The following is a 25,724-nucleotide window of genomic DNA, read 5'->3' on the forward strand; positions in this document are numbered from 1 at the left end:
GCCTCAATACCTCCTTGTGCAGTTCGATTCTTGATTTCATCACTTGCAGACCTCAGTCAGTTCAGATAGGCAACAACATCTCTGCCACAATCTCAGTGAACATAGGTGCATCCCAAGGCTGTGTGCCTAGCCCTCTGCTCTTCCCACTTTATACTTATGACTGTGTATCTAAGCACCTCTTCAATGCCATATTTAAGTTTGCTGACAATAGGCTGAATCAAAGATGGTGATAAATAAGCATATAGGAGGCTGAGTGGTGCCATAACAACAACCTCTTATTTAATGTTAGCAAGACCAACGTGCTGATTATTGACCTCACGAGGAGGAAACTGGAGGTCTGTGAGGCATTCATCGGGCATCAGAGGTGGAGAGGGTCAGCAACTTTAAATTCCACGGTGTTTTCATTTCAAAAGACCTGTCCTGGGTCCAGCACGAGAGTGCAATTATGAAGAAAGCACAGCAGCATCTCTACTTTCTTGGGAGTTTGCAAAGATTCAGCATGACATGTAATACTTCGACAAGCTTCCATAGATGTGTGGTGGAGAGTATATTGACTGGTTGCTTCACAACCTGGTGTGGAAACAGCAATGCCCTTGAACGGAAGTTCCTACAGAGAGTAGTGGATACGGCGCAGTCCATCATGGGTAAAGCCCTCCCCATCATTGAGTACATTTATACAGAGCACTGTCACAGAAAAGCACCATCGGTCATCAGGGACCCCTAGCACTCAGGTCATGCTTTCTTCTCGCTGTTGCCATCAAGAAAAAGGTACAGGAGCTCAGCACTCTCACCACCAGGTTCAGGAACAGTTATTGGCTTTTAATCATCACACTCAACTTCACCTGCTTCATCACTGAACTGTTTACACAATTTATGGACTTTTCAACTACCTCCCCCCCTTCCCCCACTCTGTATTTGCACCAATTGTTGTATTCTGCACACTGATTGTCTGCCCTATTGAGCATTGGCTGGTCAGCAGAAAACAGAGAGTGGGAATAAAGGGATCCTATTCTGGCTGGCTGCCGGTTACCAGTGGAGTTCCATAGGGGTCGGTGTTGGGTCTGCTGCTTTTTACAATGTATGTCAATAATTTGGACTGTGGTATTAATGGATTTGTAGCTACATTTGCCGATGATACGAAGATAGGTAAAGGAGCGGGTCTCATAAAAACATTCTGAATGTTAGAAGGCCTGAACAGGTTAAATATGGCAGTTATTTCCCTCTTGATCCTAGGTCAAGAGGGCACGACTTCAGGATTGAAGGATGTCCTTTTAAAACTGAGATGTGGAAAAATTACTTTAATCAGAGGGTGGCAAATCTGCGGAATTTGTTGCTTCAAGTGGCTGTGGAGGGCAAGTCACTGGGTGTATTTAAGGCAGAGATAGATAGGTTCTTGGTTAGCCAGGGCATCAAAGGGCATGGGGTGAAAGTGAGAGTGGGGATGACTGGAAGAATTGGATCAGCCCATGATTGAATGGTGGGGCAGACTCGATGGGCCAAATGGCCTACTTCTGCCCCTATAACTTATGGTCTATTGATGCAATCTTTTATTGACTATTATGGTTATTGGATTTATTGATTATAGCTGCAAGAAAGTGAATCTCAAGGTTGCATATGGTGACATTAACACTTTGATAATTTACTTTAAACTTTGCTAAGCAAATGGTGGAATACTGAAAAATGCAGAGGATTAAAGGGACCTTAGATTGTATGACCTCAGGAGGATGCATTTGGGGAATTTTGTTAACCAGTACCTAGATTGCAAAACAGGGTAAAGTATAAATTGCTTATAAAGCCAAGCTGTTGTGCTGCTTGGGTCATTAGAGTTCTAGTCATTACCTTATATGAGGGATGCAAGAAATGGTAACATAATTCATTAATTAAATTCTGGACAAGATATATTTGTAATGATTGCAATAAAACAATTGTATTGTGAGGCTGTATTCCTCCTCAATTAGCCTTGAAGAATTGTTAAAATTAATTAATCTGCCATTTTTTTGTGACATGACAATGTGGTTGACTGTTATAGCCTGGTAACACAGTTAGGGTTCAGGATTAAATGCTGGAATTGCCAGGAGCAATTAAAAAAATGACAGGAAAGTTTATTAAGGATATTTGCATGACTGAAGAAGTTTAGCTTTAAAGAAAGATTGCATGGGATGATATTATTTTCTTTGAGAGGAGATTTATAAAATTGTAAATCTCTAGAGGAATAACATTACCTTTTGCTGACAGGATCAGTGGGCAAGGTGCAAAAATTTCAAGTAATTGATGAAGTGTGAGAGAGAGGGTTCATCTTAGAGAGGGTGGTGAGGGTCTGGAGCACACTGACAGAGTGGTACGAGACTGAAGCCTTCATTGTGTTTAGAAAGCATTTGGCTATGGCGTTAAAACAACCAAAATTTGGTAGGTGAGATTCAGCAGTGTAACTTTTCTTTAACTAGTACGGATTCAATAGGCCAAATAACCATCCCATGCTATACATTTCTATCATTCTAACGGGCTTTGATTCATTTCCCATTTGAGCTTTGATGGAGTGATGGTCTGAAAATGACTTTTTTAAATATGATGATAGCCATTAAAATAAACATTAATATCACTCGTGTAGTTGGAGCCACTTGGGATTGGGAAACCCATTTGAGAACAAAGTTCAAAGTTCAAAATTTCAAAGTAAAATTTATTATCATAGTACATAAATTTTACCACATAAAACCCTGAAATTCTTTTTCTGCGGGTATGCTTAGCAAATTTATAGAACGGTAACTGAAAACAGGATCAATGGATGAGAAACTGCAAATGTAAAAATAAATAAATAGTAATAAATAACAAGCGTGAAATAACAAATAAAGGACAGAGCAACAATGGTCCAAACTGCTTCGCCCATGAAAGTTTTTGAAGTGCTTGCTTTATATTTCATAATTGCAAAAGATTTTTGTCATGCTTGACTTATCATTCCTAAAAGTGGTTGTATGAAAAAGATTAATTCCATGAAAGGTAGGATTGAAATGTCGACAGTAAGCTTACTGTTGCTAGCAAGTAACATAGAAACATAGAAAACCTACAGCACAGTACAGGCCCTTCAGCCCACAATGCTGTGTCAAACATGTACTTAATTTAGAAATTACCTAGGTTACCCTTAGCCTTCTATTTTTTTTAAGCTCCACGTTCCTATCCAGGAGTCTCTTAAAATACCCAATCATATCCACCTCCACCACCGTCGCCAGCAGCCCATTCCACGCAGTCACCACTCTCTGCGTATTAAAAGAAACTTGCCCCTGACATCTCCTCTGTACCTACTTCCAAGCACCTTAAAACTGCCCACTCATGCTAACCAATTCAGCCCTCAATGCCTCTTATCATCTTGTACACCTCGCGTATCAGGTCACCTCTCTTTCATCCGTTGCTCCAAGGAGAAAAGGCCGAGTTCACTCAACCTATTCTCATAAGGTATGCTCCCCAATCCAGGCAACATCCCTGTAAATCTCCTCTGCACCCTTTCTATGGTTTCCACGTCATTCCTATAGTGAGGCGACCAGAATTGAGCACAGTACTCCAAGTGGGGTCTGACCAGGGTCATATATAGCTGCAACATTACCTCTCAACTCTTAATCCCGTGTTTTATGAAGGCAAATGCACCGTATGCCTTCTTAGCCACAGAGTCAACCTGCACAACAGCTTTGAGTGTCCTATGGACTCAGACCTCAAGATCTCTCTGATCCTCCACGCTGCCAAGAATCTTACCATTAATACTATATTCCGCCATCATATTTAACCTACAAAAATGAACCACCTCACACTTATCTGGGTTTAACTCCATCTGCCACTTCTCAGCCCAGTTTTGCATCCTATCAGTGTCCCGCTGTAACCTCTGACAGCCCTCCACACTATCCACAACACTTCCAACCTTTGTGTCATCAGCAAATCTTCTAACCCATCCCTCCACTTCTTCATCCAGGTCATCTATAAAAATCACAAAGAAAAGGGGTCCCAGAACAGATCCCTGAGGCACACCACTGGTCACCGACCTCCATGCAGAATATGACCCATCTACAACCACACTTTGCCTTCTGTGGGCAAGCCAGTTCTGGATCCACACAGCAAGGTCCCCTTGGATCCCATGCCTTACTTTCTCAATAAGCCTTGCATGGGATACCTTGTCAAATGCCTTGCTGAAATCCATATACACTGCATCTATGGTTCTGCCTTCATCAATGTGTTTAGTCACATCCTCAAAAAATTCAATCAAGCTCATAAGGCACGACCTGCCCTTGACAAAGCCATGCTGACTATTCCTATCATATTGTGCCTCTCCATCAACTTACCAACCACTGAAGTAAATAGGATTGTTGTTTCTCTACTACTCCTCCCTCAAGGATGTACAGTACATGGATGGATTTTTCCATACCAATTTATTAACAAACACTATCAATAGTGGAGGTACGGAACATAGAACATTACAGCGAAGTACAGGCTCTTCAGCCCACAATGTTAACCTTCTCCATGGTCAATCTAACCAATCATCTAAGAAAATGATAAAAATAAAATATTTCTTCCAGATTAACTTGATTAAATTCCAGTATGATTTTTGAATTAATTTGTTTTCTACTGGACGATGTTAATACTACATAACAGTTGACTAACACAGCCTGGACAACAATTATCACCTATTCAGATTTTAACAAACCAATAGAAATGGCAGACACACACAGACACACAATTCTAAGTTGCACTGATGATGTTGCCTCGCTGGGTAACTAAACATCTGTAAGCTAACAAGCCAGCTCGGCTAGCTACTCAACAATAATTTTTCTCTATCCTATTTTCTCCATTAGTTTTCCAGGTAACCAATGGTTTCATGCTGGCTGGAAGTGCCCACATGCCTTTCTGAAATGGTCAGTATCTATATGCTTGGTAACTAGAATTGCCAGCAACATTAATGACCATTTCCATACACACATATAAATTTTACAGTAGAATTCACTGGATGATTGACATCTCAGTGTATACCTGTTTAATAAAGAGCTCTGACATGATATCTGCTAAGATTTTTTTTCTCCATTCATTTTGATTTTGTATGTTTTTTTAAAAAAAAACTATTCTAAGCAGATTTGATGTAAGGTGTGTATTCCTGTTGCTTGTGAGTGATGTTGCTGTCAGCAAACACCAAACAGAACAGATAGAGTGCATGCTGCACCATCACAGTAGCTGCAGTTTAGGTCAATCAAATCCTCATGTAGTTATGTGACCCAGCCTATGTAGTGTTGATGTTATTTACAGTAGTGTCCGATATAAAATGAGCATCACTTCTGCTAAGTGTTAGTTCCAGCATCACATCAAACCACTCGCTTACAATGTGTTCAAGATTCAGCTGTTAAACTTGAGTCCAGGTGATTTGAACTAAAGTAAAGATCTGAATTAAAGGAAGCTAACGTAACCTCTCTGATTGTAAAACTAATTTCATATGTATGAAGCTCAGGATGTTTCAGCTTCCATATCAATCTAATGTGTGTATTTCCATTCCTGATCTATTTTTGTAGATTCTTTAAAAATAAATTTTAAATTCTGTGTTTTTTCTTCCTGGCCAACCATCTGTAAGAACTAGAACATAGAACATCGAAGCTTACAGCACATTACAGGCCCTTCTGCCCACAATGTTGTGCCGACCATATAACCTACTCTAGAGACTGCCAATTCTTCAAATAGATTGGATATTAACCCAATTTGATGTTATTTCAGTTGGTAGATGGCACAGATCCCCAAAAGAAGTTTCAGCTTTCCTGTCTAGACTGGAGAAATCTACAATATGCTGGCCACTAAACCCTTGCTAGCACTTTTCCTAAAGTTTCCATGCTTTTGCAGCCAACTGGAAAATCTGTGTTCAAAAGCTGGAATTATACAAGATTGCATTTAAAGATAACCATTTAAAAAGCAACTATTTCTCCCTCTTTTCTTCAGGGGGCTTCTGTTCTGATGATGCTGAAGAATTTGCTGAATGAAACTATTTTCCAGCAAGGAATCAGGCAGTACTTGAAGGAACATATGAATCAGAACATAAAAATTGAAGACTTCTGGAACAGTATCAGTAAAGTATGTATCTTTCTCATGATTATTGCATTTTCAATTAAATATCAGATGTAGAAGTAATAAAGAGGGCAAAAATTGTTGGAATGTGGCATAATTTCACTCTTAGCAGTCCAGTTTGAGGTGGTGAATAGGTACCTATTATTCTGGGGAACATGGTGACTTGCCCTACAAAACATGCCATTGAAAAGCAATGAGATGGGAGTAGGTCTTGAGTATCCTGAATCTCCTCTGTGGTTCTTTAAGCTGTCTGACTGCCCCATTCCCCCAACCTCTCATTCTGTTAGTCTCAAAATCTATTGCCTCCCCACCAACCTTGAGTTGTTCAGTAAGTAAGCATCCACAGAGAATTCCCATGATTTTTAACAATTCATGTGAAGACATTCTTCATCATCTCAATCCTATACACTGTGTTTTAAACATTTAATATAAAGTGTCTTTGCTGGAAATATTAAATAGAAATTAAAAGTCTGAAAGTTCCTGCTGGAACAGGCAGCATCTTCCTGGCCAACCAGTAAGGCAAAGTTTACGTTTCAAGTCACTGACTCTTCATCCAAATTGCTTCAGTGAAATTCCTTCCAACGTTTTAGGAACAACTTCTTCCTTTCCACCATCAGATTTCTGAACAGTCCATGAATGCATAAACACTACCCCACCATTTTGCTATTTCCACACTATTCAATTATTTGTATATATTTCTTACTATAACTTGTAGTAATCTTTTAATGTATTGCACTGTTGTTGCAAAACTACAAATTTCACAATATACAGTACTCTGCAGAAGTCTGGGCACATGCATATAGATAGGGTGAGGCCCCATGTGCCACGTAGGCACTAGCAGTTCAGACGACGATATAGTTAGGGTGCCTAAAACTTTTGCATCGTACTGTATTTGTCAATGTGGAGCAGAGAGGGAGTGTGTAAATTTGACAGGAGCAAAGAATGTTGAAGGTGGAGGGCTGAGGGAGGGATAGGTAACAGGCAGCAAAAAAGGAGTGCCGGGGGTGGCGTGGCACAGGTGTAGGCACACCCTAGGTTCAAGGTACATTTATAATCAAAGTATGTATGCAGGGTACAATTGAGACTCATCTTCTCCAGGCAGCCATGAAACACAGAAAAGCAAGAACTGCAGATTTATATTAAAAAAAAACAAATCATGCAATTGGCAACAAGAACGTCAAGCAATCCACCCCCATGCGCAAAACAAAACAAATTGCACAGAAGGCAACAAGAATATTGAACCCTCCAAGTGCAAAAAAGAACAAATTGCTCAAGCAGCAAGAAGAAGCAATGGGCAAAAACAGAATATGAAACTATAAATCTGAAAGAGTCAAGTGAACTGCAGTCCAGTCCATAGATTGCAGACCCAGAACCTTGGTACCATCCTCTGAGGGCATCAAGAGAGGGAGAGAGAGCGACCATTCAAACACAAGGGCCTTCCCTCAGGAGCAGAGAGGGGGCGAGACCATCACGTGCAAACGCCTTCCTCTGGCAGCAGCAAGCTAGAAGCTGGTAAACAGTGCTGAACACTCGCTGGCTTTCTGTACTCACCGTGATGTTTCAATCTTCCTTGACACTAACCTCTAACCAGCCCTCGGAGACACTAGGCTAGGTAATTTGATTCCAAATAATTGGTTTATTAATCATTACAGAATATCTATCTGGTGCTTCCTGCTCCCTCTCCTTTCCCTTTCTCTTTTTCCAACCACGATTCCCTCTCCCTGCCCCCTTCCCATTCTCAGTCACACTATCAGAATCAGTTTTAGCATCACTCAGATTTGTCATGCAGTTTATTTTTGAGGCTGCTGTACAGTGCAATGCCTAAAATTAGTACAGTGCTGTGAAAAGTCTTAGGAACATACACAGTATACAGGTGATGAAGACTTTTGCACAGTATTGTAGGTTGGTGATAATAAACCTGATTCTGATTATAATCTTACAAAAACTCTACAAAAATAATTAACCAAAAATACTGATCTTCATCTGTGTAATCTAGGTATACCTTGGTCTGATCTCTTGGTGCATTGTATTTTATTTCACAGGTTGGAAATGTAGATTTAAATGTGAAAGAAATCATGGAAACCTGGACACGACAGACAGGATACCCAGTGGTCACTGTCAAATTAGATACCACTGCCAGTAAAATCCACCTAAGTCAAACACGTTTCCTCAGGACCTCTCATTCACTGAATTCATCATCCTCCTCCTATTACAGGTACAACTACCCACTTACTGAAACTAATTTTGATGATTTAAAATTCTTCCCAGAGATTGTCTAATGAAGGATATGCACAATTTGTTTTTCCCCCAAGCTGTTCCTGTTCCACCTGAGCTTTAAATTGGTCATCTAGGGACTTTGCGTCGTATATCAATACAGATATAAGAGGATTACACTGTTTAAAAGTGATGTTATCTACCCATTGAATAGATAATCTATTACAGCACGAGCTGTAACAGTGCGATTGATTCTCGTTATTGTCCGTAAGGAGTTTGTACACTGTCTTCAGGACCACATGTTTCCTCCAGGTGCTCCGGTTTCCTCCCAAAGTCCAAAGACATAGAGTTAGCGTGTGGTGGGGATACATTGTGGGTGTCAGCAACACAGCTACACCTGCGGCTGCCCAGCGTAATTCTTGCTGATTTGATTTGACACAAACAGCACATTCCACTGTATGTTTCATTGTAGATGTGACAAATAAAGTGAATCTTTAAATCAGTAGTTTTTCCAGGAAAAATGTCAGTATAGACATCTTCAAGGATTTAATCCTGATTCTCGTGATAAAACTGAAAGTGAGGTGAAAATTTTAGGTGAATTTTAAGAAGATAAGATTCCTTGAAAGGGGGTTCATAGGTTGTGTGTACTTGAACCTGGTAGTGTGAGTCCTGAGGCTCCTGTACCACCTTCCTGATGGTGAGAAGAGAGCATGACCTGGCTGGTGAGAGTCATTTATGATGGATGCTGCTTTCCTGCGATAGTGCTGTATGTAGGTAGGCTCAATGGTGGGAAGGACGTTATCCATGATGGACTGGGCTGCACACTACTTTTTGTAGGATTTCCATTCAAGGGGATTGGTGTTTCCATACCAGACCGTGATGCAGCCAGTCAATATACTCTCCACTACACATCTGTAGAAATTTGTTGAAGTATTAGAGATCATATGAGAATTTGTAAACTGGTAGATGAGCTGCCAGGCTTTCTTCATAACTATACTAGCCCTAATGCACCCAGGGCAGATGCTCTGAAATAATAACACCATAGAATTTAAAGTCATGGATCCTCACCTCCTCTGATCCCTTTCTGAGGACTGGTTTATGGACCTCGAGTTTCCTTCTCCTGAAGTTAATAATCAGCTCTTTTGTCTTGCTGACATTGCGAAAGAGGTTATTGTTGTCATGGCACCACTCAGCCAAATGGCATTGGAGCTGTGCTTAGCCTTACAGTCATAAATATAAAGCAGTCTCCTTAAGGTTATTATATCTGGGAATCATGGTGGGGATAGTCTCTCCCTACCTATTAAATACTCAAAATGGTGTGTGTCCCTGAAAGCTAAGTCCAGTTTCTAGCCTGAATATGTGGCTTAGCTCAGACAAGCCATTTCTACTGACAGAAGGGGCAAAGGCAGGTTACTGGCACCTTAAACCTCGGACAAATGATCGTCAGTCATAATTGGCAGCCCATCTCGCAGAATTATCTCAAACCTCCACACACTTCTAGCTATACCCACGCACAGGGGTGGCTTCAGGAGTAAATCCTGAGGGAAAAGTCCAGAGTTAGTGTCCCTAAGGCAGTCCTACGTTGAGTTCAATGTTGACTGGTAAACTCTGTGACACTACTGGTATCAAACTGTTTTAGTCTCTGAAATTCCTTCGGATTCGTCAGCTGCATGGAGAGGAGGAACCTGCTACTTGGGCAACAGCTTGCTCTCCATATCGTACTGCCCTGGCTTGCATATCACGAGAAAAGCTGGGGCGCAACATCCAATGTCGACACCAACCAGCTACTTCTGGATTTTGAAAAGAACTTAGCTCGCCCCTTAGAAAATATACAAGCTCTATGTTTATGAAGATGTAATTGCTTACTGAAGTCAGGGTTACTATAGTAGTTCTCTACTGAGAATTCACATTCAATCTTCCCATAATTCTGTCTGCTGCTGTTAACAATGACTACATGCCACGTGCAGATTTGCATAACTGACGTTCCACTAATCTATTGTGTTTTATGGAACTAAAACAGCAAAGGCAATAAATGATGTGCATGTAGTACAAAGGAGTGGATGTAAGAAATTGGGTATTTTATAATTTCTGTATTAAGAAATGGCATACTACATAACGTAATTCAATGTGTTATAATTAGCTTAACAGGGCAGAATTCTTCTAATTATGAGTGGAAATATGAAATACTTAGTTCATTCTCCTTTAGCATGACAGGTTTGGCTCTTTATAGTTTTGTGAACCCAAGATTAAAAATAAACAGTATTTTCTCTGAATTCTGTTTCCATTGAGTCTGCTCTTTTTTTTAACATTTCAATAATTCTAACAAAAGTTAAATTAATTGAAGCTTTCATGTTATTTTTAGTCACCTGTGGCACATTCCACTGACATATATAACCAGCAGTTGTACGGACTATAAACAGCCGAAGTGCATCAAAAAGTGGCTCCTTAAGAATAAAACTGGTAATTCTCTTTCACTTTTCCTCTTTTTTTGTTAAACTGTACTTGGCAGCTTTAACTGGGACTTTGGTGATTAAGAAAGCACGTTTCACATGGGTTACGGTTTTTATCTCAGGTGTTGATTTGCACTGCAGAAGTATACATTGATTCAGCATTGAATTATCTCCAAATCTGCATCTTTGTATGAATACTGATATCTTTATTAGAATTCAACAATTTACATTTTGAGAAAAATTGTGTCCTTTAAATTGTTAACAAGTACATTTTATTTATTCCTAGATCGTTGCTTTATATTAACAACTTGTCAAGTTTTGTATTTCAGTGTTTGTGGACTTCTGAGTAATTTTCATTCTTACCAAATAATGCACAAAGTTTACTTTCTGAAACAATGTCACTCTACCCCTATTTATTAATGCTGATCAAATAATTGTATTTATTTGGCTAAATGTATCAACCAAAATAAATACATTTGTATAATTGGTACAGCCATCAAGTAGATTGCTGTTAGGTTTTAAGGAAGTAAGATGTTTCTTCCAGACCATCAAAGAAAGCTAAGCTATACTTATAGTTCATAAAAAAACATGTAAGAAAATAGTGATAGGAATTTGCCACTCAGCCCCTCCGGCCTGCCCCACCATTCAATATGATTGTTGCTGACCTACCCAAGGCCTCATTTCCTCTTCTATGCCAGTTCCCTGTGGCCCTCTGTATTTATGATTTAAATTTTTAAAGTTCTGGTATTGTAATGGCACAGAAATATTGTAATAGGTAAGTTACTGGACTAACAATGAGATTTATGAACTGTAACTTTTGGAGCACTGTACTGCTGTTGCAAAAAAATGCCAAAATCCATGACATATGTGAGTGATGATAAACCGGATTCTGAAATGGGTCTCTATTGCGCATTGAGAGTAGGAAGGGGGAAGGGGGCAGGAGAGGGAATCATGTTTTGGAAAAAGGGGAAGAGAGATGTGAAGGAGTAGGAAGCACCAGAGAAGACATCCTGTAATGATCAATAAACCAATTGTTTAGAAGCAAAGAACCGTGCCTGGTGTCAATGCAGATAATCTAACGTTTGGGAGCAATAGACTAAGGAGGACAAAGGCTGGTTTTACCGGCAATGTCCAGATCCCTTGAATTAATAACTTAGAGGAAAAATGTAATGTGATGTGGTTTAACATAATGGCAAGTTATTTTCTATATACAGCCGCTGTAAACAGTTTATTTAGTCATTGTTGCTTTTGAATTTACTACTTCCAGAAAAAAGAGTTGATAGGTGGTTTATTAACTGACATACAAGAAATGTAGCCCTGTATCCAAAATTTTAAAGTTTGATCTGCGATAGTGACATCATGTAACACAAAACACTTAACCATAGTAACTTACGGAGAGTAAAAATTGATCTTACTCCACAGCTGTTGTCTGTACTTGTATAATAATACTGTGCAGTGAAAATTCACTACTTTTAGTAGTGAATAACCTCAAAATAACCTCTGTTGGTCTAATGTAATCAGTAGTTCAGCAATTGTTTATAAATGTGTTTGCACTTTATTTTCCATTAGATACCATTGATCTTAAAGATCCAAATGTGACTTGGGTGAAGTTTAACATAAATAGTAATGGTTACTATATTGTTGAATATGACAAGAGCAACACAGAGAAATTAATGGGATTATTACAAACTAATCATGAAGCTTTAAGTGATCATGACCGAGCGGACCTTATCTATAATGCCTTTCTGCTTGCAAGGTAATTGATGCCTTTGGCTCTTTTATCATTCAGTGCTCTCTACAAATGTGTATGTTTTGTTATTGTTGTTAATTGAAGTCATGGAACAACATAGAAACAGACCCTTCAACCCAACTATTCCTTGCCAACCGAGATGCCCAACTGAGCAAATCACATGTTGGATCAGGACGTAGAATTGTTATTTTTCTAGTAGTTTTCTTATAATATAATTTCCCTGTGCTTACCTATAGTTTTAAGATCATCACCTATATATGCATAACTGTTCAGTAAGTTTTCCAGAAAATAGACTATTTTGTATTTACAAGAAGCTTCTGGGTTTTTCTGTAATAGGTGAATCGAATAATTTAAAGATTGTTAACAATGGAATGCCCCTTTATCTCTAGTCTTTATTTTTGTTCTTGCAACATTTAATAAAATAGCCGTAACGACCAGGTTTTATATCTCATTCATGACTGGTGAAGCACCTCTGGATTTATGTCACAAGATCCAACATCTATTTGTTCCTGTTTGGTCGATATCCCTGTAAATCAGGGCTTCCCAACATTTTTCCTAACCGTGGATCCCAGCTGTACATCTTTGCTATCCAGATACCTGTTCAAATATCTTTTAAATAGTGTTGTTGTACCAGCCTCAACCACTTCCTCCAGCTTGTTGTACATGTATCAGCTGCAATCCACTTGAGGAAATTGCCTCGAGTCACTTTTAAATCTTTCTCTTCTCATCTTAAACCTTTCTCCTGTAGTTGTTGATTCCATTTCCCTGGGGAAAAGTGAAAGATTGTGTGCATTCACCCTGTTTTTGCCCCTTTTGGTTTTATACACCTCTAAGAATACCCTTCAGCCCCCTACAATGAATAAAATCCCAACCTGCCACAATGCAATTTAAAAGCTTTCCAAATTGTGCAGATTAATGTGTTTTGTTATCCTTTAGTGTAGGGAACACGTCAATAAAGAAGGTGCTGAATATGACAAGCTATTTTAAGCAGGAAGCCAGCACTATGCCATTATTTGAATTCCTGCGTTTGTTCTACAATATCTACAAGCTTGTGCAAATCAGAGGGGATTTCACAATCTCTAATCGGATAAAGGTATCTCTTTTTTTAAACCTTCATTATCTTGTTAATTTACCATGTCCCTGAGCAACATCAGAATCAGGTTTATTGTCACTGATCTATTTCACAAAATTTGTTGTTTTGTGGCAGCAATACGGAGCAAGATGTAAATATTATACACTCTGGAGACAAATAATATTGTACACTTGTATACGTGTATATGTTTTGGTCTTCTGCTGCTGTAGTCTATCCACTTTAGGTTCTGATGTTGATTGGGTTCAGTGGTGCTCATCTGCACACCACTACTGTAATGTGTGGTTATTTGAGTTACTTTCGTCTTCCTGTCAGCTTGAATCATTCTCCTTTGACCACTCTCATTAAAAAGGTGTTTTTTGCCCCCCAGAATTGCTGCCCACTGGATTATTTTTTTTTTTGGTTTGAACACAATTCTCTGTAAATCCTAGAGAATGTTGTGCGTGAAAATCCAAGATCAGCAGTTCCAGAGATACTCTAACCACTCAGATCATCTACAGTCAAAGTCACTTGGATCACATTTCTTCCCTATCTGAACAACTGAATCTCTTGCCCATTTCTACATGCTTTTATAAATTGAGTTGCTGCCACATGATTGGTTGATTAGATATTTGCATGAATGAGGTGTACCTAATAAAGTGGTCACAGTCAATGTAATGTAATCTGTTGCGTGTGTCAGCGTACAGTGCAATACATAAAAATATCACATGCAGAAGAGGAATAGCAAGGCAGTATTGTTGGGTTTATGGATTTTTTGTAAAATTAGCATATTCAATGTATGACATATATCCGACAACCAGAGACACAGGCGGTACAGGAGATGCTGGAAATCTAGAGCACTACACAACAATGTGCTGGCAGAGCTCAGCAGAACAGGCAGCATCTGTGGATGGGAATACAGTTAACATTTTGGGCCAAGATTGATATTTGCCCAAAAAGTTATCAGTGCTGCTCAGTTTTTTTCAAAGCCATTCATTTGAAAGCTAACATTCCTAGAAGAAAATTAATTTCACCTAGTTCAAATTTCAGTTTAGCAAACAGCAGGGTAATGGGCCACGCTGCTCAACATATATTTAACCTTGGCATAATCGTAGAGTAATTTTCCATGGCCAATTAACCCCTCTACTGGTGTGTCTATGGAATGTGGGAGGAAACCCATGTAGTCCTGAGGAGAACATGTGAAATCCTTACTGACAGCACCAGAATTGAACTCTGAACTCTGAACTCTGACTCCTTGAACTGTAATAGTGTTACACTGCTACACTACCATGGCAGTCCACATGGATGTTGGTGGTAAGCTTTTTAAACAGAGAATGGTGGGTGCATAGAAACCCTACCAGCGGTGATGGGAATGGCAAGTATTCAAGGGAATTTTTAAAACTTTTTGATAGGCACATGGATGCTAGAAAATTAGAGGGCAGTGTATGAGGGAAGGGTTAGGCTGGTCTTAGAATAGTTTAAAAGTCAACACAACATTGTGGCCCAAAGGGCATGGACTGTACTGAACTGTTCTATCTTCTAAACCAGGGGTGTCAAACTCATTTTAGGTCACGGGCCGGATTGAGCAAAATGCAGCTTCATGCGGGCTGGATCAGTCGGACGCGTGCGAACGCAGCTTTCGTTGCCTCCGTTTTTTCAGCCTGCTCTCATGTGTCTCAGTCTCTGCTATAACTACAAAGTGTTTCACTTTACAAATTCCGTTTCTTATGAACAAGACTGCCGAATAAACACTAAAAACCCTGAAAACCTGGTACCTGAATAAACTCAGCATTAGCCATATCATACGCCATAGGCGCTTCGATTACTGGGGCCAGCTTTAATAGTAATTAGATATTATCTCGCGGGCCAAAGATAATTCCACCACGGGCTGGATTTGGCCCGCGGGCCTTGAGTTTGACATAGATGTTCTAGACCAGGCATGGGCAAACTACGGCCCGCAGGCCATATGCGGCCCGTTAAGCTTTTTAATCCGGCCCACAGAACTTGATGAAATTATATTAATAAACCTTGTTAACACCTCAGATCCATCCTGAGAATCGCCACAACAAAACTAAATCCAGACTTTGATGCGCTGGCTAAAAAGGGAGACCAACAACACTGTTCCCACTGAAATTAAAAATAAGTTTCTTTGTTGTGTTATGTAAAAAATGCATTTGAAAATATTTTTTTCAATAAGCCTTACATGTTACATGTCATTTCTGTTAAGTGATGGACATGAGTAGTGCGCAGGTGCACGTACGTTCTCAAAATAAAAAATGCGCTCCAGATCAAATAATGCGCTCCGCATACTGGCGCGCTGTCACTGTTCTGTCAGTGACACTGGTCGTTGTTGAGTTTTGGCACAGGGGACAATTGAATAAGAAGGAGCAGGACAAGTAGACCTGCATCTCCTACCGTTTTTGAAATAAAGACAGTCAGGAGGAGAATGATGATGATAATATCTTGAAGGATAACAGAATTTTCAGTGCTTTAAAATAATAACTGTTACTATTAAAAAAAGCTGTATTTTATTCATTTAATTTTCAGTGTTTTAAAAGTCATTTCAATAAATAGCTAAATACCATGGGACTTCAAAGACAGATATTTTGTTGTAATGCATTTGTTCATTTTCAATTGAAATTAAAGCACATGTTTTCTACATATCCCATGATATTTTATTTTCTCTTATGAGGTATTACCAAAATACTCCGTCCATCTGCTCCTGGTCCGGCCCCCCTGTCAAATTTTAGAACCCTTTGTGGCCCACAAGTCAAAAAGTTTGCCCACCCCTGTTCTAGACTCTCCTCCATAACCATCACCAACTGCAGCACACCAGCACCAGATGCATTTATTTTCCTTTGTGCATTTTATATTGGTGCTGCATGTGAAACAAAAGCCTTTCCAAGAGCAATCCCAATTCAATAGCATGAGACGCTTGATTCATTGAATTTCCATACATTGTGGCCCACAGCTAAGTGATGTACTGCATAGCTGATAAATCTCTAGCAAACTGAAGCTGATTAATATAACTGAGGAAAAAAAATAAAATGTCTTTGTCATTATTCTCACTTCCATTAAAATCTATAATTTTGAAAATGCTACTTTTTTAGACTTTCACGTTCAAGATTGTTTTGTGTCATTTCTAGTGCACAAGTGTAAAGGACAATGAACTCATTGTTACTCTGTATCTGATGCAGCGCAAAAGCACAATAAGATAAAGAACACATTAATAAAAGATACAAAAATACATAAAATTTATCAATAGATTGTATGTGCCCAAAAATGACGGTGGGCACAGGAGAGTCGGTATGTAAGATAATTCAGACAGGAAATGATAAAGTAGTCATGGTGTGGAGAGGTGGATTAGTGGACAGAGGTGTAGATCAGCCTTGCTGCTTGGAAAAGTAAATGTTTTTGAGTCTGATGTTCCTGGCTTGGATGGTACATAGCCTCCTCCCTAATAGGTGTGGGTCAAACAGACCACAAGCAGCATGGGTGCAATCTTCATGATGTTACTGGCCTTTTTCCAGTACAAGACACAAACAATGCATGAGATAACATTTATCAATAGATTGCACGTACATAGAGTGACGGTAGGCACAGGAGTGTCTGTATGTAAGATGACTGACAGAAATGATGTATATTATGTTCTTGATGGGGTGTAAGCTGGTGCTGATAAGAACATGAACTCTAAAACCCACTGGATTCATATTCTCTGTAAATGGAACCTTTTTAATAATTATCTTTTGTGTACTCCCACCAGCACATAGAACATCACATCACATTACAGGCCATTCAGCCCATGATGTTGTACCTATCTTTTCACCTACTTCAGGATCGATCTAACCCTTCCTTCCCACATAGCCCTCCACTTCCACAGATTGGAATGTTTCTGAAATGTGATCACTGCTACTGATAAGCTGGAATATACTTTATCCACCTCAACCAAACTCTGTGTTTGTGTTACAGGATTATATTTTTGATATTTTTGGACACTTGATTGACCAACAAACCTGGAGCAGCAATGGTTCCATCTCTGAAAGACAACTTCGTTCCCAACTACTTACTGTAGCATGTGATTTGAATTATGATACCTGTGTTCAGAATGCAAGTGATCTGTTTGACAAGTGGATGAATTCTTCAGACTTCAGTGTGTAAGTAGCTTCAGTGACATTTGCTTCATGCTTTACGTTCAAGGGTCTATTTTGTATCTCCAGTAATTCTTTTGTGTTCACACTTGTGGAATTTTATTGTTATATTTGAATTGTATCTATATATTTTTAAATGTCTTAAAATGTTATTCCACTAATCATCAAAACCAAAATCTCAGTGGGATAGTAAATCTAAATGCATCTGATTTATTACTAAATTATTAGGTTTGGGTATGACTGCAAAAATCAAGTTTTACCAATATTCTGCGGTGACATTTCCTTCATGCTTTACATTCCAGGGTCTATTTTGTATCTCCAGTAATTCTTTTGTGTTCATACTTGTAGAATTTTATTGTTGCATTTGAGTTGGAAATATATACAATTGAATTGTATAAAAGGTGTAGCCGGGGGTGGTAATGGGGACAAGCTCCCACTGCTTATTAAATGCTCCCAATGGCATGCACCTCAAATAGTCTCTGACAGCCAGATTTGGGTCTGGCTGCAAAGGTTGGATTTTACCAAAATTCTGCGTGTGTTGTATTTATTAGTGTATTATTATGAGCTGAAATTGTTTGCATTCCATGTATCAGAGTGCTGTGGGTTTTACCCCATGGTTATTTTATTCATAGATGGTGAACGACAATTGCTCAAGAAAATAAATTGTTGAAAGGCCTAGATTGGGTGGATATGGAGAGAATATTTCCAACAGTGGGGAAGTCTAGGACAGGAGGGCATAGCTTCAGAATAGAAAGATGTCCCTTTAGACTAGACATGAGGAATTTCTTCAGCAAGAGGATGGTAAGTCTGTGGAATTTAGTACCACAGATGGCTGTGAGACAAAGTCACTGGGTATATTTTAAACAGAGGTTGATCGGATCTTGATTAGTAAGGATATCAAAGGTAACTGGGAGAAGACAGGAAAATGGGATTTAGAGGGAAAATAAATCAATCATGTTCAGGTGGTGAAGAAGCCTCAATGGGTTGAATGGCCTAATTCTGCTCCTATGTATAATTGTCTAATCAACTTTTATGCCCTTTGCTAATTGCCCCTTAAGAATGTGGTGATGAGTTGCGAGTGAAAATGCTCTGACAATCATACTACTGAAGGTTTTGAGGATGTAGACTCAGTAATGATGAGGAATGGTGAAGTATTTCGAAATCAGTATGTCATGTGACTGGAAAATGCCATTACCACGTGCCTGTTCTTGTTTTATTTTAGTCACAGATTTTGGTAGAATCTGTTAAAATGTAGTACAGTACTGTGCAGGAACAGGTTCTTCAGTCCACATGTCTGTACTGAACTGTTGCCTCTACGTGATCTATATCCCTCCATTCCCTGCATCTTAAAGGGCCACTGTTATGTCTGCTTCCACCATTACCCAGGGCAGAGGTAGTTCATGAGTTCATTGTCTGTTCAGAAACTCTTCCTCAAACACTGAGTGTGGGTCTTCATGTTCTTGGACCTCCTCTCTGATGGTAGTAATGAGAACAGAGGATGTCCTGGTGACAGGGTCCTTAATGATCAATTCCGACTTTTTGAGACATCAGCATTAGAAAATCTCCTCGCTGGTGGGCAGCCTGGTGCTGATGATGGAGCAGTTTGCAACCCTCTACAGCTTTATCCGTTCCTGTGGAGTGGACCCTCTATACCAGATGGTGATGCAATCATTTAACTGGTACCTGAAGTAATTCACAAGAGTTTTTGATGACATACCAAATCTCCTCAAACCCCTCATGAAATATAATGAAATCTAAGGCGAGAAATAAAAGTATTCAGATGGTATAATTCACACATTTTGTTTAGGTACCAGTTTGGTTCCACTATTTTGAAGCTTAGCTTAAGATGCATTCTTTTAATTAATAGAAAAAAAATCCCAGAATTAGACCTCATTTTTTTCTATATTGTCTTTTTTTCTAAAATGTCTCCATTTAAATTTCCTTTCTTTTTCCCGGTCCTCTCTCCTTTCTCCCTACTTCACCCTTTCTAAAATATCTGACTCAGTTGAGTTTCTTTTATTTGCAGGTTACCATCGGATCTAGCTGAGACTATCTTCACTGTTGGAGCCCGTACTGTTGAGGGCTGGACGTTCATGCGCCAGATGTATAATCATTTGCAATCAGTGGCCGATCAGAGGAAAATTCTTAAAGCAATGGCAAAAACCAACAATGCTGACCATCTGCTCTGGTTTGTAGCATGTTAAAACCGAGTAATAGTTTACTGAATTAGTATTATGTTCACAATCAACACAGGAGCAGTGCAGTTATTTTCCCCTTTTCTAATCTGTTCCATTAGAAATGCTCATCATGAAATAAAACATATAACAGTACAGCACCAAAATGGGCCTTGTGGCCCATGTGTTCAGCAAATTAATTAAACTCCTGACTAAAGGCTTGACTAAGTTAATCGCTTCTGCCCACACGTCAGTTTTGCTCTGTTCTCCGCACGTTCGTGTGCTTATCTCAGAGCCTCTTGGTTAAGTAAATGAATGTGCCTCTCATATTTGCTTTCACTACCACCCTTGGTAGTGCATTTCAAACTCACCACTCTGGGGAGAAGGATTCCAGCTGTCTGCTCTGTCTAAGCCTGTCATAGTCTTATAGAGTCGTCTCAGGTGTCCCTTCAAACTCCGCTGCTCCAAAGAAAAGGGTGCCAACGTAGTGTAGCGATTAGCATGACACTATCCTGCTGCTGCCTGTAGGAAGTTTCCGTTTTCCCCAGTGACCGTGTGGGTTCCTGTGGGTGCTCAAGTTTCCTCCCACACTCCAAAGACGTACCGATTGACAGGTTAATGGGTCATTGTAAATTGTTCCATGATTTGATGAGGTTCAGATAGGTGTGTTTCTGGGTGTTGTGGCTTGAAGAGGCAGTGCCACACTGAATCTCAATAAATAAATAAGCTAAATTACAGCTCAGAGTGCTCCAGAGTTTGGAGTTCAATTGTGGTGCCGTTGTGTAAGGAGTCTCTATTCATCCTCCCTGTGAAGTGCCTGAGTTTTCTCTGGATCCTCCAGATTCCCTCTCAGTCTAAAAACTTGGGTAGGTAAATTGGTAATTCTAAATTGTTTCATGATAAGGGTAATCAGGATTGTGGTGTTGCTGGGACAGTGTGCTGAAAGATCCAGAAGTGCCAACTCCATTGTGTATCATTAAAAAATATAATAAAATAAAACCCAAATTTGTCCACCCTCTCCTTTAAACCATATGCCCACTATTCTGAGCAGTATCCTGGTAAACTTCTTCTATGCCTTCTCCAAATCCTCCATGTACTTCCTCTAATGGGGTGACCAGAACTGAATGCAACTTGCTGCAATTCTGACAGGATATTTGTACTATTTATGATGTTAATGCATCTGGTATCTCCAAAAGTGTGACTAGCAACATTTTCCTTAACAATATTGGTTGCCCATGCACTGATAATATTGTAATGATATTAACCATCCCATTTTAACAAAACAATATGAACACTAAAGGGAAGCAACAAAAAATGTTGCTAATAATTTCTCATTTTCAAGCTGTCAAGTTGTATTTTTTACTCATGAGAATGTGGGCAAATGCTACACACTAAATGCTGAGGGAAATGCAGGCCTTTTGCAAGGAAATTTCCTCTGCTATTTGAGAATGGTGTTCAGCTTAATACAGAATGTTTAGAGTTTCTGCATAAATAGTAGTGAATATTGACTGCTGCATATTTAAACCGGAGAGCAGAGTAGTGATATGTTTCTACCAAAGTAGGTGTAAGGTGCTCCTTCCCTCTGCTGGTCTGCAGGTCACGGTGCAGCACCTGCTTAGCTCCCCCATTCAGGGTGACATGTAGCCATGGGAGCAGATGGTGGATGGTCATATGAACAGCCACTGCACATCACAAGTCCTGCATATGCGACCACTGATGCCAGGCAGACAATCTCTGAAGAGTATTGATAATGGCTACAGGCAGACAATCTCTGAAGATTATTAATAATGGCTGGGGTCACCCATCTTGTAAAGACTCTGTCCAGAAGAAGGCAATGGCAAAGCACTTCAGTCGAAAGATTTGCAAAGTGTAATCATGACCATGAGATTATAATCACCTGCATTATAGGACCATGTTACATAATGATGATTATATTTAAACATCAATCAAATCTTTAACCAAGCAATTTAGATCAAGAACAGATCATTTGCAATTTTAAATTGTTTAATGGTTTTAATGGCCCATGTATCTCTGGATAAGTTTTGCTTTGCAGATTGTGAATGGTTTATCTTTTTTTTAATTTCTTAGGTTGATGTACAACAGCTTGAATGATGATGCCATAAAGATACAGGAATTACCCTGTATCCTAGACATCTCCTGCACAAGCCTATCCGGATGTCTTTTAGCTTGGGATTTTGTTAAGAAAAATTGGGAGGAGCTAATTAAGAAGTAGGTACTTAATGCTGATTTTATTTTTGTTTGTTTTTTATATGTGTGTGCATATTTTATATATATATATATAAAAAACATATCTGTTAGTCTCGTGAGACCATGGATCCGCACCCCCTGCAGGGCGCAGGCCTGGGCAAGGTTGTATGGAAGACTGGCAGTTGCCCATGCAGTGGATCTCCCCTCTCCATGCCACTGATGTTGTCCAAGGGGAGGGCAAGGGCAGATACAGCTCGGCACCTATGTCGTGACGGGATTTTCCAGAGCGAGGTTGAAGACAATGTCGGACTGCCTTAGGGACTCTGGATTTGTCCTCAGGGTTTACTCCCTATGCCTTTCCCATGAGTGGGTATGGCCACAAGGCAGAAGAGGTTTGAAATCACAGTTTTCCCTCTCTTAGGTGGACTGCCTTCCCAGGCTGATGAGCTCCATCTATGCGAAGCACTGGTTTTAAGGCGCCAGGACCCTCCTTCGCCCCTTCTCCTGTCAGTGGAAACAGTTTTGCCAGGCTTACAGACTAAACCACATGAGAAGGCCAGGAGTTGGACTTGATTGTCAGAGGCTATTTGAGGCACATGCCTCACTTTTAGGTTATGGGAGCTTGTCCCTACTACCACTCCTCGCTTGACAACCTTGGAATATATATAGTACTGTGCAAAAGTCTTGGGCATGTATATAAAGCAAGGGTGCCTTGAACTGTTGAACAGTACTGCAGTAATTTTATGTATTGCACTGTACTTTGTACTGCTGAAAAAAAATTCATAATGTGTTATTGATAAACTTGACTCTGATATGGGTCTGTTTTGCAGACTGAGAGTTGGAAGGGGCAGGGAGTGGGGAATCAAGGTTGGGGAAAGGGGATGGGAGAGAGGGGAGAGAGTGGAAAGCACCAGAGACCAATAAGCTAATTGTTTGGAATCAAATTACCTTGCCTGGTGTTTCAGGGCTCAGTGTGTCTACATCCGCACTACCCCAGCACTCCTCTGCCACCTGTCCCGCACTCCACCCTCACCATTGTGAACATCCTTTGCACATGCCAGGTTTACCATTTTCTACCACTCCCTGTAAATAAGTGTAGTAATATACAAAAAGTCTCGGACACCAGAGCTATGTATATGTGCCTAGGATCATTTGCTTAGTACTGTATATATTTAGTGTGTGCATGAAAATATTTTTTATTCCTGTTGTATATACTTTAGCACATAGATATTGGTACATTTACCAGCTTATAACGTGCTGTTTCTATTCTATGCCTTCCAATTACTAATTAAATGTAATGAAGCTTTCTCTGCACGTTGAAATGCCATATTTAATATTTTAATAATCTGCACCATATTCTCTTTACTATGTCATGGAATCATTTTTATTTCCAGACATAATATAATCTTCACTGAATTGTGAAGTTAGTTCAAAATAGATATTGAATAATTTGTATATAAACATACTGCACGTATTCCTACTACCAAAGTTAAGCTTACTTAACAGTGTTGCCTCTGTTTTCTTCATTTTCAAAATACTGTGGGTACTAAATATTCAATTGCTTGGACTTGGAAACTTAAAACAGCCTCAAAATAGAGAGCACTGTTAGTTTCCATGGTCTTTCTGGACTTCAGGAGACTCTTTTTGTTGACTTACAGAACTCATAATAAGGCTTGAAAAACAAACCTGCATATGCTGAAATCTGAAATAAAACATAAATGCTGAAGGACTCGTCCACTCAAACAGTATATGTGGAAAGAGAAGCTTGTTCACATTTCTGGTCAATGTCCCTGTCTCCAGACTGGAAGGAGTAGAGGGATTACAGTTTTCAAAGCAGAGCTGGAGGGAGGATTTGCAAGGAAATAAAAATGGATATGGGTTAGGACAGATCAGATTTAAGAAGCATGAGAACTGACTGTTAGAGAGGTGTTTGTAAGAATCTGGGTGAGAAAGGATACACAAGACAATGAGAAATGATGGGAGAGCAATTTACCTGAAATTGGAAAATTTATTGTTCATTTGAAAAGGTTTCATTGTGTCGAAATGGAAGATAAAATGTTGTTTTCTTGTTTACATTGGGTCTCACTGTGGCAGTGGTCAGAATGGGAATGGAATTGAGAATTTAAGTGACATACAACAGGAAACACTAGATCACTCCTGCAGACCGGCTGCAGGTATTTATTTAATTTATTTAGTGATACAGAATGGTAACAGGCCCTTCCAGCCAAATGAGCCTACGCTGACCAATTACAACCGTGTGACCTATTCACCTACTATTCCGTACATTTTGGGGATGTAGGAGGAAACTGGAGCACCCTGAGGAGACCCACACGGTCACAGGGAGAGTGTACAAACTCCTTACACACAGTAGCAGAACTGAACCTGGGTCACTGGTGCTGTAATCACATTACGCCAACTATATACAGTGTGGTCTGTACAGTGATTACCCAATCTGTGCCTGGTCTCTCCAAAGCAGAGGAAGCTGACCTGCTCAAGCCATAGGTCTGATCACAGTGGGCTGTGATAGCATTTTTGTTGTCATTAGTTTCAAATTCCAGTCTGTCAGATTGAGTGAGAAAGGTGTGAGTGATAGCAACTGTACTTTTAACTCCTCCTCTCTACCCTTTCCCTGACATTGAAATCAGTAAACCATGATTCTTTTCCACATGTGCTCAGAGATGTATGTACACAGATGCAGTCACCATTCCTCTTAAGCTTTCCCAGGCCTTATGTTACTAAACTACTTGCTTAGTGTCTCTTTGTAACTTCCCCTATTATCACCAAAGCTATTTCTGCTGCTTCTGCTTTTGACTGTTCTCTTCTGACTTTCCCATTCAACAATCTCTTCACTGACAGTCTTCTAAGACCCTTCTGACAAAGAAAACCTTCTATTTAAACTTCTGGTCCCTCTTTCAGCAGTCAATTCAGATCATGAGACATAGAAGCAGAAATAGCCGATTTGGCCCATTTAATCTGCTCTGCCATTCCATCATGGCTAATTTATTATCCCTCTCAATCCCATCCTCCTGCCTTTTCCCTTTAACCATTAACACCCTTGTACTTTATTTTTATTGTAATTCTTCTGGTACCTAAGAATTTTTTTAATGTTAGAGGTGTTGATATACAGCACTGTGCAAAGTCTCAGGCACATAGATATAGCTAGGGTGCCTAAGACTTTTACACAGTACTGTAGTTGTCAATGTGGAGTGGAGAGCAAGTTTGTAAACCTAGTGGGAGTAAAGGATGTTGTGAGTGGTGATCTTGGAGTGTCACGGATGACCATGGGACAGGTGGCAGAGAAACGAGTGCCAGGGACGCGGGTTGGGGAGGGTGCAGACACAACCAACCCTGATTCATCAGGTAAAGTCATTTTATTCCAAACAATTGTTTTGTTGATCATTACAGAATGTCTCTCTGGTGCTTCCTGCTCCCCCCCATCTCCCTTCCCCTTTTCTCAATCATGATTTCCCTTTCCCTGCCCCCCTCCTGCTTTCAGTCCACAATAGAGACCCATATCAGAATCAGGTTTATCATCACTCACATATATGATGATATTTGTTTCTTTTTGCAGCAGCAATACAGTGCAATACATAAATTACTAAAGCCCTGTGCAAAGGTCTTAGGCACCTG

General features: G+C 39.7%; 1 protein-coding gene across 2 annotated transcripts in view; it reads left to right on the forward strand.

Annotated features, from left to right (window-relative positions):
* LOC140739413 (leucyl-cystinyl aminopeptidase-like) overlaps nt 1-25,724 on the forward strand; it is a 97,726-nt gene that overhangs the window by 62,452 nt on the left and 9,550 nt on the right. For both annotated transcript variants that reach the window (XM_073067699.1, XM_073067706.1), the window contains exons 9-16: nt 5,956-6,087; nt 8,124-8,296; nt 10,658-10,755; nt 12,315-12,501; nt 13,432-13,588; nt 17,534-17,718; nt 19,739-19,900; nt 21,975-22,115. In XM_073067699.1, coding sequence (XP_072923800.1) covers nt 5,956-6,087; nt 8,124-8,296; nt 10,658-10,755; nt 12,315-12,501; nt 13,432-13,588; nt 17,534-17,718; nt 19,739-19,900; nt 21,975-22,115 — 1,235 coding nt within the window. The remainder of the gene's footprint in view (nt 1-5,955; nt 6,088-8,123; nt 8,297-10,657; nt 10,756-12,314; nt 12,502-13,431; nt 13,589-17,533; nt 17,719-19,738; nt 19,901-21,974; nt 22,116-25,724) is intronic.

The sequence above is a fragment of the Hemitrygon akajei genome, chromosome 2 (assembly GCF_048418815.1).
Source record: "Hemitrygon akajei chromosome 2, sHemAka1.3, whole genome shotgun sequence".
In the NCBI taxonomy this organism is placed as follows: Eukaryota; Metazoa; Chordata; class Chondrichthyes; order Myliobatiformes; family Dasyatidae; genus Hemitrygon; species Hemitrygon akajei.